At 51.1% G+C, this 13,050-nt stretch overlaps 1 protein-coding gene across 6 annotated transcripts in view; it reads right to left on the reverse strand.

Moving 5' to 3' along the window:
• LOC101844510 (maestro heat-like repeat family member 5) overlaps nt 1–13,050 on the reverse strand; it is a 76,980-nt gene that overhangs the window by 21,052 nt on the left and 42,878 nt on the right. For 5 of the 6 annotated variants that reach the window (XM_040736302.1, XM_040736299.1, XM_040736301.1 and 2 more), the window contains exons 14-19: nt 12,322–12,417; nt 11,140–11,244; nt 9,195–9,330; nt 8,784–8,953; nt 7,255–7,404; nt 6,443–6,597 (exon numbers count right to left, since the gene is read on the reverse strand). In XM_040736302.1, coding sequence (XP_040592236.1) covers nt 6,443–6,597; nt 7,255–7,404; nt 8,784–8,953; nt 9,195–9,330; nt 11,140–11,244; nt 12,322–12,417 — 812 coding nt within the window. The remainder of the gene's footprint in view (nt 1–6,442; nt 6,598–7,254; nt 7,405–8,783; nt 8,954–9,194; nt 9,331–11,139; nt 11,245–12,321; nt 12,418–13,050) is intronic. The other variant, XM_040736298.1, reaches the window with a different exon arrangement.

Genomic DNA, 13,050 nt, shown 5'->3' on the forward strand with positions numbered 1-13,050 from the left:
AGTGTATGTATCTGTGACTATGCACATGCCATTGAGTGCTCAAGGAGTTCCAGAAGAAGGTGTCAGGTGTCCTGGAACTGGGGTTGTTGTGAGCCACTCAACACCAGTGCTGGAAGCCAAACTGTGGTCCTCCAAAAAACCAGCAAATCTCTCTGGCCCCTTCCTTGGTGCTTCTGAACTTTCAAGTAAAAGCAGCCATCAGAGGCAGAAGAGAAAAAAGGCATTTGCACACCCAGCTCTAAGAGTTCTGTGGAAATGCAAAGGGCCAAGAGTAGAGGAGATGGTTCTTGGAAAGTCAGAGGGGAGGCTCTGTAAAGGTCAATTGCTACAAAGCTATCACAATTAGGATGCTGAGTGTTGGCCTGAGGATGGAGAAGTAGAGTCCTTTGAGGACAGGAGGTGCTTGATTTGTGAGAAGTGCTGAGCAGGGAGAGGGGTGAACCAGCGATTCTGGGACCATATCTGCATTATACATGAGTCACTCTGGAAGGGCTGGAGTGGTCAACTTAAAGGCCAACAAGGGGCCCTTAGAAAACAGTACATAGCTGGGCGTGGTGGTGCCCACATTTAGTCCCACTTGAGAGGCAGAGACAGGTGGATCTCTGAGTTTGAGGCCAGCCTGGTCTACAGTGTGAGTTCCAGGACAGTTAGGGCAACACAGAGAAACCCTATCCAACAAAAACAAAACAAACAAACAAACAAAAAAGATGTCAGAGCACGAGGACAGTGAATTGGTACCCGCTCACGAAAGGACGAGGTAGGGGTGGCAAAGCGGCGGCTGCATGGCAGACGATACTCCTAACATCACAGGCAAGAAGAGACCGTGCCCAGCTTCTAGGAAAGATTCTCATGTTGTATCTTAAGAGAGGGACATCCAGGGGAAAACTAGGCAGGCCCTTTTCATAGGCTCGCTGCCAAACGTCAAGAAAAAAAATGGAAGACAGCAGGTGACTTGGTAGTTAAATGCTTGCCAGGCAAGTGTGAGGACCAGAATTTTGGTCCCCAGAAACCACAGAGATGCCAGGTGGGTGTGGTTGATCCATCAGTCATTCCAGCCCCCAAAGGCTGAGACAGAAGGTCCCCAGAGTAAGCTGGCTAATGAAATTAGTCATGCCAGTGAGCTTTTGGCTTGACTGAGAAGATGCTGCTTCAGTAAATAAGGCGGAAGAGTGATTAAAGGTGACTCCACATTCACGTTCATCCACATATGTGCCCATGGGAATATGCGCACACTCTTTTGTATACACACACACACACACACACACACACACACACACACACACAAAGAAAAAAGAAACAGGAAGGTGTCAAGTCAAGCTCAATCATGGAAGTAATAATGAAGATTATAAGATGACCAGCACCCACCAAATTGGACAAACTAGATGACTAACTGAAACACAGGCGCAGAGCATCAGTGAAGGTGTGAACCAAGAGGGATGCTCAGAGAAGAGCTTTCTGTCCCTGGAGTGGACGGACACGCATGCACGCATGCACACGGGGAGCCCAGTTTTCAAGTGTGTTAGGGCACACAAGCAAGTTCACAGACACACTGTTAGTCAAGGTCTCCAATGGGAAATAATTAATGTTTCACCTATAGTGAAGAGAGAGAGCCCTTGGCATTCATACCGTCAGCACCACAGAGTCGTAAAGAGGAGGGAGCTGTATGGAGCCAGAGGCAAAGCCAGGTAAGAAGAAAGACATTGCAAGAGTCCAGTTTGCATGGCTGTTTGCCTTTCAGCACACACTGCATGGTTGGGATGGTCTTTCTTGTCTCCCTGGCGGGTCTGGAAATTGCTACACAGATCTGGCTGTCTTTGAACTTGGAGAAGGAGGAAATCCTGTCTTACCATTCCTGACGTTCCTCCCTCCTGAGGCAAGGTGGCTATTTGTTTGTTTCCTTCTGAGACAGGGTCTACACATAGACTCTCCTTAAAGTTGTAATCCTCCTGTCTCAGCCTCTTGAGTGCTGGGATTCTAAGTGTCACACGCATATCTAGCTATGACATGCCGTTTTTTTTTTTTAAAGAAAGGTTGTCCATGATGGGCACCTAATAGGTGATCTTTACATATAATTATGTGCATAGCTTAGGGAAGATATCAATTAACAAACAGATCTCTGCCCTGTAGAAAAAAGCTCCCTGGTACCCCGCTTTAGCACTCTGGGTAGGAAGAGGGTGCTGTCCTGGGAATCTGAACCATAAATCCTATTTAGATGTCTAAATTCCCACCACCAATGCAGCCCCCAAATGGTCAGGCAGGGACTTTTATGTTTAAAACCATCACAAATGACCAGGCGACTGGTAGAAGCTGATGCAAATCCAGATAAATCCAGCCATTCGAGGCTCCACTGGTGTGCAACACACGCAGGCTCTGTAAAGGTACTCATGGGGACAGTGCTTGGGACTGAGGAAGCAAGGTATAAATTCCAGCAGTGGGATGGAACTGTAAACTGCTAGGCATCAGGGAAAAGGTGCTGCTCGCTGGGACCTGCACTTTCCCAGAAAGTGCAGACAGCACAGACACCAGCCCTCCTGTGCAAGCTCCACCTGCTACCTCGAGGCTCTGTGACAGGCAGATAAAAGGAAGATAAGAGAAACTTTTGGGAAGTGGACACAGGGCTCAGACTAGGTCAAAGCCACCTTCAGTAAGATTAATCCCCTTGAAGTCTTAAAATACACCAAAGGAGAGATTGCTCAGGGAGGTCAGAGCACCTCCCTTCATCACCAGCACTGCTTACGTTGTCTGCCGTCTGTCTGTGTTACGTTTGTCTTACTCCTCATCATTGCCTCTCATTTAGTGCCCGGAGGACACGGGGAGGGAGTTAATCAGTTTGTCATCTTCAAATGTACAGCTTTGAGAGGGAAAAGGGAGAGGGGAGGAGGAGGAGGAGGTCCGAGGAAGAAAAGAAGACCTAGAGGGCATGTACACTGCCTACCACCTGGCCCACAGTCTTCCAGACGGCCCGGCTTTTGCTGCACCGACAGAAGACGGAGCCACGAAACTTGCCATGAAACACCCCAGCAGCTCCAACATGAACAGTGTGGTGGTTTGATAGGAGTGGCCCCCACAGGCTCACATGTTTGAATGCTTGGTCCTCAGGGGGTGACACTACTCGAGAAGGATTAGGAGGTGTGTCCTTGTTGGAGGAGGTGTGTCACTGGGAGTGGGCTCTGAGGTTTCAAAAGTCCAAGCCAGGCCCAAAGTCAGTTTCTCTCTTGACCTGCGGATCAGGGGGTAGCTCCCTGCGGAACAGGGGGTAGCTCCCTGCGGATCAGGGGGTAGCTCCCGGCTACTTTTCCAGTACCACTTTTGCTTGCCGCCATGCTCCCACCATGCTGATAATGGATCGACTAACCCTCTGAAACTGTAAGCCAGCCCCTTTCTTTTATAATAGTCGTCTTGGTTATGATGTCTCTTCACAGCAATAAAACACCGGCCGAGACAAATAGCTCTACAGTTTGTTGCAAAAACTAGACGCTATGAGTCAACAGAGTGTTGGTACTACAGCAGAATCCTGGACCCACTCCATGGCAAGTGCTTACAAGATCAGTCACCTGGAAGATGCTCAAGAAAGGACAACTCTTCAGTATGGCCTGAAAGGAATTAGAAAAAAAAGGGGGGGAGGCCGGGCGTTGGTGACGCACACCTTTAATCCCAGCACTTGGGAGGCAGAGGCAGGTGGATCTCTGTGAGTTCGAAGCCAGCCTGGTCTACAAAGTGAGTTCCAGGACAGCCTCCAAAGCCGCAGAGAAACCCTGTCTCGGAAAAACCAAAAAAAAAAAAAAAAAGAGGGGGGGGAGAGAAAGAATAAAACAATGACCTCAGCTAGGTTATCCCAAAGGGACCAAACCTCACCCAGCCCCCTGCTTTAGCAGCCATGACAGGCTGCAGAAAGACCCAGCAAGACAAAGGCCCCTGACTCAGCGTGTGTGCTTAGTTTCTGACCTTGCAGGAGCTGCTCTAGTCACTATGATGTCAGACACCCTCCACGTGGCAAGGAACCAATCAGAAGTTAGCTGACGGGCTCTGGGGTGCTTTATGGTAAAAGTGGTCTAACAGTGACGTGCAGAGCACAGCACCTGCCTTTTGTTTTTGCATCAGAACGGGTCTCTTGGTGATTTTGGAATTCAGAATTTGGGCACAACAATCCTAGAACTCAAGGACTGAGACAGAGGAGGATAAGTTCAAGGCTAGCCTGGCAAGACTTGTCTTAAAAACAAGCAAGCAAGCAAGCCAGTCAGACTTTCAAGAGCTGAAAGGGGTAAACTAAACTCAAAGGCTTCACTTCTAGTAATTTAGAAATGAAGGGGCCAGACCCTCACTCAGCCCCTGCTTTAGAAGCCATGACAGGCTACAGGAAAGACTCATAGGCCTCTGGCACAAGGAAACTCCAGATCCTCTGGCCTCCTGGAGTCTAGGGCCAAAACTGAACACAAAGACATTCCAGACCTCCTCACCCCAGTCTCCTAGATACTTGGTTTCTGGGAACTGTTTGGCCACAAAAGAAACTATAGGGGAGACCAAAACCTACCCTGTAGTCTCCAGGATATAGTTCTGAAAACTATTGGTATCTATGTACAACAGACCACCTGCAAGTAACAAGACAATGCCATTAAAACCACAGAATTTCCTCTTTCAGCACTGACCAATGAAAATAATTGGTACACAGGTATTTCATGCCAAAATATGGCTTTGAGAAATTCTTCTAATTGTTCCCAAATGTCAACCAACCAGAAACCAACCCGTACCTGTAACTTTTGTCTTTAAAACCTAACAGTAGACAGGGAACTTCACTCCCTCTGGAGGCTGCTGAGTCAGCTTGCTAGACGGGGTCCCTGTCATGGTTGGATGAACAATTAAAACCTTGCCTTTGAAGTTTGGTGGGTCTGTCTTCCTGATGGTCTCTGGGGATCTTTGCAACTTGGGCACAACAGAGCCTGCTTTACAAGTGTAAGGACCAGAGTTCAGAGACCCAGAACCCACATAAATGCCAGGTGGGTGTGGCAGCTCACTTGTAATTCCAGTCCTTGGAAGGCAGAGGCTAGCCATGTCAGTGAACTCTGGTTCTAAGTGTGAGACCCTGCCTCAGAGAAAGCTGTAGGAGACTGAAGAAGACTCAGTGTTGGCTTCTAGCCTCCACAGGCATGTGCGTGCACACAGGCGAGCACACACACACACACACACACACACACACCACATGTGTGTATCACACACATAGAAAAGCTCAGAGAGGTACGACTCAGATGAACATTTAGTAAGGGACACTCAGACAAGGCAGAAGAGCGACATGGAGAGGACGGTGAGTTAGGGAGAAGCCAGGAACATCAGCAGGCATGACCATGAAGGAGGTGAAGAGTAGCATGTCACCAGAGACTATGACGTGGGCAGAGACCGTATTTAAACACAGTCAAGTAAACACCCCAGAAATAAGAACGAAAAGGCTTGGTGACATAATCAAAGATGCATCAGCTGCTTGGAAATATTAGGCTGGAATACCTCACCTAGTGAAAAACCTAGGTTTCCAAGAGAGAAAAAACATCATCCAGGCAACATGACCAAGTTACTTACAAGGGAGGTAAAACCCGGGCCATCGATAGGGCTCGGCAGGGAAAGTGCTTGCCCACAAGCCTGACGTGTGCTAGCTCCAGGATTAATACAGAGGAGAGAACTGACTCCAACAAGCTGTCCTCTGCTGGCAAATATATTAAACTGCACAATGAGATGATAGAAACGTTCTTTTCTTTCGAGGACCTAGGCAACATTAACAACATCTTAAAGGAACCAGAAAGTCCAGAGAGATGAGAGAGCAGCAATGGCATTTGAAGGCAACTTGCTAATGGAAACAGGACACCTCCTTGCTGAGGTGAGAATTCTCCCTGGAGAAGACTCTAGGCTCTGGAAGAGCTCTCACAGGCTTCCAGAGTTCCCAGAGCAGTGTGTGGCAAAGTCGGCACCCAGGACAAGGACCTTGGTACGCAAGGTGGGACTGATCGGTGGAACCGACCTGGGAAGCAGGAACCGGGTGAGGACGGGGGTGGGGGATGGGGTGGGGGAGTTGGGGTGGGGTGGAGGGGTGGGAGGGTGAGGAGGTAGGCTGGTCCTACCAGGTAGAGGCATGGTGGATTTTGGAGGGAGTGAGAGATCCAATCAGAAGTGAGGGGCAGAGGGGAATTCTACTTTGTAAAGGGTCTGAGAAAGTGGAGTCTATCTGAGCAGATGCTACACTATCAAGAAGTGAGGGGTGACTTGTACAAGGAATGGTGGGTGAATGGTGGGCACTCTGGATTGAGGGTATGGGACCAGAGGTAGGATTTCAGGTAGAAGGGACATGAACAGCAAAGAGAACCCTGATCTATCCCCTAGACCCGGGGGTCCAGTGGGCTGTGACCCTGACTTGGGCGAGGATGGAAGTTAGTTTAGTGAGGAGGGTAGGGCTAGGTACCTGTCCATGGTAGTGGAAAAGTCTAGGAAGGCAGCCACCAGCTCTGGGATGTGGTTCCGGGCCAGCAGGGTGATGGCACGCAGTGCACTGTCCTTGGCTTGGGGCATTTGGATGGCACAGAGGTGGTGGTGGATGGCCTGGCCCATTTTACCAACCTGTTCAGGGGTAGGCAGTAGTGGGAGGGGTCTGATGGGGAAGCCCCTACTCTGCACATCTGACCTGAAGGGAAGGTGTTGGGAGAAGTTTGCATTGGCTATCCCCGGCTGGGTCGCCCTTCTCACCCCAAAGGGTTCATTGCTCTCTCTCTCTCTCTGCACCTACTAAGCTGCTCTGTCCACCCCTGTTTGTACGTTGTCACCCCATCAGACCACAAGCTCTGGAAGTTCTGGCCTGCTTTTTCCTGTGTCACCGCATTCCTCTTTGGTCCATAGCTGTACTTAATCAATGTACATTTACCTCATAACCCTGCAATTGTCACCAGGGCCACAAGGGCTCCCTTGAGTTGTCCCCGTGTCAACATATACATCCACTTATCCATCCATTCATCCATCCACCCACCCATTCATCCATTTATCTATCGGTCTGTCCGTCCGTCCGTCTGTCTGTCTGTCCATCCATCTATTGATCCATCCCTCTTCTACCCCCCATCCATCCCCCTTCCATCTCTCCACTAACTGGGTTGTCTGCTGCCTTAGTGGGATCCCAGTATTTTCCATCCTGGTCCAGAGAAGGTCCCTAGATTGCTGCCTGCTGCCTAGTCCTCAACTCTGCCCCTCTCCTCCCTGGTCCTGGGTGGGGCCCCAACCCCTCACTGTTGCCAGGTTGTCCCCGTGTTCCTGGATGGCAAGGAAAAGCATATTGGCAGCTGCCTGCACCCAAGAAGAGCTGGTAGAGCCCAAACCATCAACAGCTGTCCAGATGAGGTCAGTCAACTCTGCCATTGCAAGATGACTCATGAGCTCCTGTGGGAGTAGAGAGTGTGTCACCTTATCACTTCATATTCCTGTGCCTGTCCCCTTACCTTTCTCCTTGTCAGACTCCCCGAATCTCTGGCCACCCACTTCCTAGGCTCTCTGTGTGGGCCCAGTTCACAGTATCTTCCACATCTCTCTGCCCCAGCCAATGCCTAGAGATGGGAAGGTCTCTCCTCCTTAACCAGAATAGGCTTGTTCTTGGATTCTGGTGGCCCTGGAAGCTTTGTCTCATCCCGTCCTGTTCTCATCTTGGTCCCACATGTTACCCCGAGTCCAGAGAAATGCTGCCCAAGACCAGTCCTCTCTACTTAGGAGGGTTTTAACGAAAGCAAATTGAACTTGGGAACTGTGGTGGACCTTCCAGGCCACTAGGTCTGACCTGTAGGCCCAGAGAGAATATATGGGACCAGGATGGTGTGAAATCCAGGGCTACTGTCTCATGTAGGGCCCTTTGAGCCTCCATCTATGCTTAGCAACTACATTCTCCAGGGTCGGTCTAATGGTGAGTCTCATGTTTGTTTGAATGTAGCTCATGAGTTACTCAGGGGGATGGAAAGGACACTTGAGATAAACATGAAGGTGGTAGGTTTAAGTCTCTAAATCCTTCTTCCTGGGGCCCTGGAGAGTAAAACTGGGTTGGATCACAACACAGACAGAACCTTCTGGAAAGAATTGGACTATGGCGGTTCAACACAATAGCCCTGCCACCCATAGTAGTTTAGATCTATGATAGACTTAAATCTATCAATATTTAATTTAGTAAAACGAAAGTTTCATTTCTTTGGCAGCCTTATATTCATTCCAGGAGCTCAGCAGCTACATTGGGGCAGTGGCTTCTTTGATCTACAGAGATGTAGACCGTGCTCAACCTTACATAAAGTTCAAGTTGGACTGCAGGTGAGATGCTCAGAGCCCAGAGGCCATTTTAGCCAGAGGTCAACCCAACCTGAGCAAGCACGAGCTCACGCCCAACCTGAGCAAGCACGAGCTCACGCCTCACAGACTTCCTGAACTCACAGGTCGGATCCTGCTTTAGCATGGGCCCTGAAGCTGACACCAGTCCCCATCTCACAGCCTCCGCTGTGGCTTCTGAGGATAGCACACTTCAAACCCTGGTGTGAAAGGGGTGGGGGCTGTAGTTAGGAAAACAGTCTAGAGAAGGTTGGATAGACTTCAGAAAGGGATCTGAGAAAACCATGGAGGCTCCCGTCCAAGGTACACATGGTCTAGTGTGTGCTGGTGTCCTTCCAACCTGCCTGGCTCCCCTACAACAGCTTAGAAAAGGATGTGTTTCTCGCCACCCACAGATGTGGCAGTCAGCGCTGGCTATGCGCCCACCCATCCAGAGAGACTATAAAGGCTTTGACCTTGATGGCTTGGTTGCTGCTCATGAAGACACTGCTGTTTTTGGATGCCACATCCTGGGGGATCAGAAGAGTGCCCCTCTGGTCTCCACTGCTCCAGAGGGCAGCTCCAACTGCGTCAGGCAGAGGGTGTTCCTGAAGGTTCTCCGTTTCCAACTCTGGAACTTCTCCTGCTGGTCAGGGCAGGCAGGGGTAAGGGCAGGGCAGAGTGGGTCAGGCTGGGCCCGTTAGTAACTGGCATCAGGCCTGTGTGTATTTGGGTTCAGGGGTTGTGTTGCTAGGTTATGGCTGAAGTCAAGGTTGGCCTGAGGGTGGCCTTGGGGAAAGGTGGAGTTCAGGAACACTGGGATGTGTCTGCTCAGGCTGAGGGAGGGAGGGAGGCGTCAGGTGTGCTGGGGCGCTGAGAACACTCACCTTTCCAGTGCATCAGAAGTTGATAGACATGGCTCATGGCCTCTAGGCTGAAGCACTGGATGGTTCTGTCTGCATCCTGGCACAGGATCCCCAGCATGGCCACCAGCTGCCCAAACCTTCTGAAGGTCTCCTTTGTCTATGTAGAGAGCATAGCATTGATGGTAGGTATACCTACAGCATCCCACTGGCTCATTGTGTCCCCAGAATGGCCTCTGCCAGAGGATCCCTCCAATTGTGTGGCAGGGTTGGTAATCAAGGGAAGGGAATGGGGTAATGTAATAAAACAAAAGAAAACAAAACCCCAAAACAAAACAAAAAACTGCAGAGTGTCAAGGTTTTAGGACAGCATCCAACTGTGACCTTGTAGGACACTATCTGGCTCCTCCCTCTCTATCCTTTCTCTTGATTTTTTGAGACACGCCCAACTATCTGGCTTTTCTTTCTTTATCTCAATTCTGGAGCTAATAAAACCATTGACAAAGCCGGGTGGTGGTGGCACACGCCTTTAATCCCAGTACTCGGGAGGCAGAGGCAGGCGGATCTCTGTAAGTTCGAGGCCACCCTGGTCTACAGAGTGAGTTCCAGGACAGCCTCCAAAACAATACAGAGAAACCCTGCCTCAAAAAACCAAAAACAAACAACCCCCCCAAAATATTTACAAAATAAGTAGCCACTCTGTGGACCATAGTTACACTTAAGAGATTTATCTTTCTTTTATGTGTATGAGTATTTTGCCTGCTTGTATATTTGTGCGCCACATGTGTGCCTGGTTCTGGCAGAGGTCAGAAGAGGGTGCCTGATCCCATGGAACTGGAGTTATGAAGGATTGTGAGCCACGACGAGGATGCTGGGAATTGAATCCAGGTTCTCTTCAAGAGCAGTCAGTGCTTTTGACTGCTGAGCCATCTCTCCAGTCCCCACAGCCACATCTGACCACATTAAAATGTGATTTATCTTCATTATGGAGTTGTTTTTTTGGGGGGCTCAATTCCAGAAAATTAAAATTTAAAAAGTTATTTACTCCATTAAAAATAAAAGAACAACAACAAAAAGGATATTATTGAGACTCCCTTGATTTGGAGCTCAGTCAGATAGCAGGATGTTCAGGGTCCACCCTGCCTGGAGGCAGGGGCATAGGTGTTCTTCCGAGCAGGAGGCCCTATCCTTGAAGGCATATGTTTAGGGAGCTGGGGAGGCCAGGAGCAGGGGAGGCATGATTGGGAGGCGTGGACCTGGGGAGGCGTGAACCTGGGGAGGCGAAGATCCAGGGAGGTGAGGATGTAGGGAGGTGAGGACAGGGTAGGCAGGGTCTAGGGAGGAGAGAACAGGGTAGGCAGCGTCTAGGGAGGAGAGAACAGGGTAGGCAGCGTCTAGGGAGGAGAGAACAGGGTAGGCAGGGTCTAGGGAGATGAGGACAGGGTAGGCAGGGTCTAGGGAGGTGAGGACAGGGTAGGCAGGGTCTAGGGAGATGAGGACAGGGTAGGCAGGGCCTAGGGAGGTGAGGACAGGGTAGGCAGCATCTAGGGAGGAGAGAACAGGGTAGGCAGGGTCTAGGGAGGTGAGAACAGGGTAGGCAGCGTCTAGGGAGGAGAGAACAGGGTAGGCAGGGTCTAGGGAGGAGAGAACAGGGTAGGCAGGGTCTAGGGAGGTGAGAACAGGGTAGGCAGCGTCTAGGGAGGAGAGAACAGGGTAGGCAGGGTCTAGGGAGGAGAGAACAGGGTAGGCAGCGTCTAGGGAGGTGAGAACAGGGTAGGCAGCGTCTAGGGAGGAGAGAACAGGGTAGGCAGCGTCTAGGGAGGAGAGAACAGGGTAGGCAGGGTCTAGGGAGGTGAGGACAGGGTAGACAGCATCTAGGGAGGAGAGAACAGGGTAGGCAGCGTCTAGGGAGGAGAGAACAGGGTAGGCAGGGTCTAGGGAGGTGAGGAGCTGGGGCGATGGTACTTACGTTTAGGCAGCGTTTATGGTTGAGGAATTTGAAGAGCGTCGTGCATCTGTGCACAGCCCGCTGCCGCTCGTGTACCTTCTCTGACGACAGCCAGACATACAGGTGCTGCAGGGTGGGCGTAGTCAAGGCTGTGCCAGGCCCCAGAGATGGCCCCCCACGCCCAACCCTCAGTAAAGCTCCCCGGTTTTCACCACTTCCATGTCCAGCTTTCCTTGTTCCCTAGCTAGTCCCTGTCTCTAGAGCCACCCTTCATGACTGGCCACTTCCTGTGCAGCAGAGACACGCCCCCCCAAGCTCTCAGCCCGCTGTGTGCCAGATGCCCTTTCTAGAATGCTCTTCCACGCATAAACAGGGATGCGGTTGCCTCTGGCACAGGGTGGCCACTGATTTTAGACCCCTGCGTGGCTTGAGTTGAGGGGTCAGCTGACCTAGACGTAGGGTATTGGAGATGGAGTGGCTCAGCAATGGGTGGGGAAGCCATTGTGAGCTCTCGCTGGTGGAAGCCATCGCCACTGGGCACATTCCCAGATTGGCATGCTTGTTGCTTGGGGGTTCCCTCGTCTGTGTTCTCCCTCCCGATTTCCACCTGGGTACCACAGGGCTTGGCGCTCCTGTTTCTGCTCTTGGCTTCTTGATGAGGCCCTGCCCCTGCTCTACTGAACCTTATCCTAACCCCTTACCCTCCAGGCTCCAAAGTTACCTCTGCTGTGACCTAAGGAGCTGACTCCTGCCTCTCCTTGGCCCCAGGCCCTCTTGTGGGTCCTCTTCTCAGGGATGGCTGCTAAGGTTTTCATTCAGGGCTCCTTGGGAACTCCAGTGGGCCCTGACCTCTGGCCTGGATGGAGCTGCCCTCTCCACTGGACACAGGCCCTGCTGCTAGGCCTTCAGTATTTGCTGAGTGGTCTCCCCCCACCCATGGACACCCAGTGGGCACATGAGGGGGTTTGTGGGATCCACACCCTCGGGGCACACTGTGGTCTGTGCACAGATGGCAGGGAAGCCACTTCAACAGATCCCTTTCTGGCCAGGCTGACTGATGTCTCCCTGTCCCCTCCAGACACTCAAACCTCTAGGCATGGGAAGCCTACTGGCCCGGTCTGCTTCCTGTGGGGTGCCCTCTTTGGGATCCTTGGGCCAGAGCTGTGCACCCCGCCCCGCCCCCCAGCTGCCACCAGCCCTCACCGACAACAGGAAGTACAGCTCATTGGCTGTGGGGTTCTGCGTCATGAAGCATTGCAGCATGTGGTCCATGGCCTCCATGGTCTGGTTGTATAGTCCCTGCGGAAGGGAGGAGGTCAGCCAGGCCCTGTACGGATGAGGCCCAAGCCTGCTGCAATATCCACTGTCTGCATGTCCCCAGGCCAGATTCCCGAAACTGACAGAGCTCATTACTGTGTTTGCAAAGGGGCTTGCCACATAGTCGTGGAGACTGGCCAGAACAGCCTTGGGAACCCACCCAAGTGAATTTACCCTAGGGAAAATTCAGTCCCAGCAGTCCCATAGAGATGTAGACATGTGACCAGGCCTGCCTGGCCCCAGGACCTCAGGGTAAAAGGGAAACATTTACTGGAAGCAATGGGCTGCATTTTTCATCCTGAAAATCTTAGTACATTTTAATTCCATTATTTATTTAGCATATGTGTCTGTGTATGCATGCATGCGCACATGTGGAGCTCAGAGGACAAATTTAAGGAGTCTGTTCTGGGATTCAACTCAGGTCATTGTTCTTGAGTGGCAAGTGCTTTTGCATAGTAGCATCTTATTGGGTATGGCTGATGTGACTTCCGGTCTCATGTAGGGACCCTCAGCAATGTTTGCTGCTAGTATGCTCAGGTGTGTGTGTGTGTCACAGAAACATCCAGCTAGACTCTCATGAGGGAGCTCTGGCCATTTTCTATTTGGTGATCTGGA

Source organism: Mesocricetus auratus, unplaced genomic scaffold (genome assembly GCF_017639785.1).
Source record: "Mesocricetus auratus isolate SY011 unplaced genomic scaffold, BCM_Maur_2.0 Super-Scaffold_100055, whole genome shotgun sequence".
Lineage (NCBI taxonomy): Eukaryota > Metazoa > Chordata > Mammalia > Rodentia > Cricetidae > Mesocricetus > Mesocricetus auratus.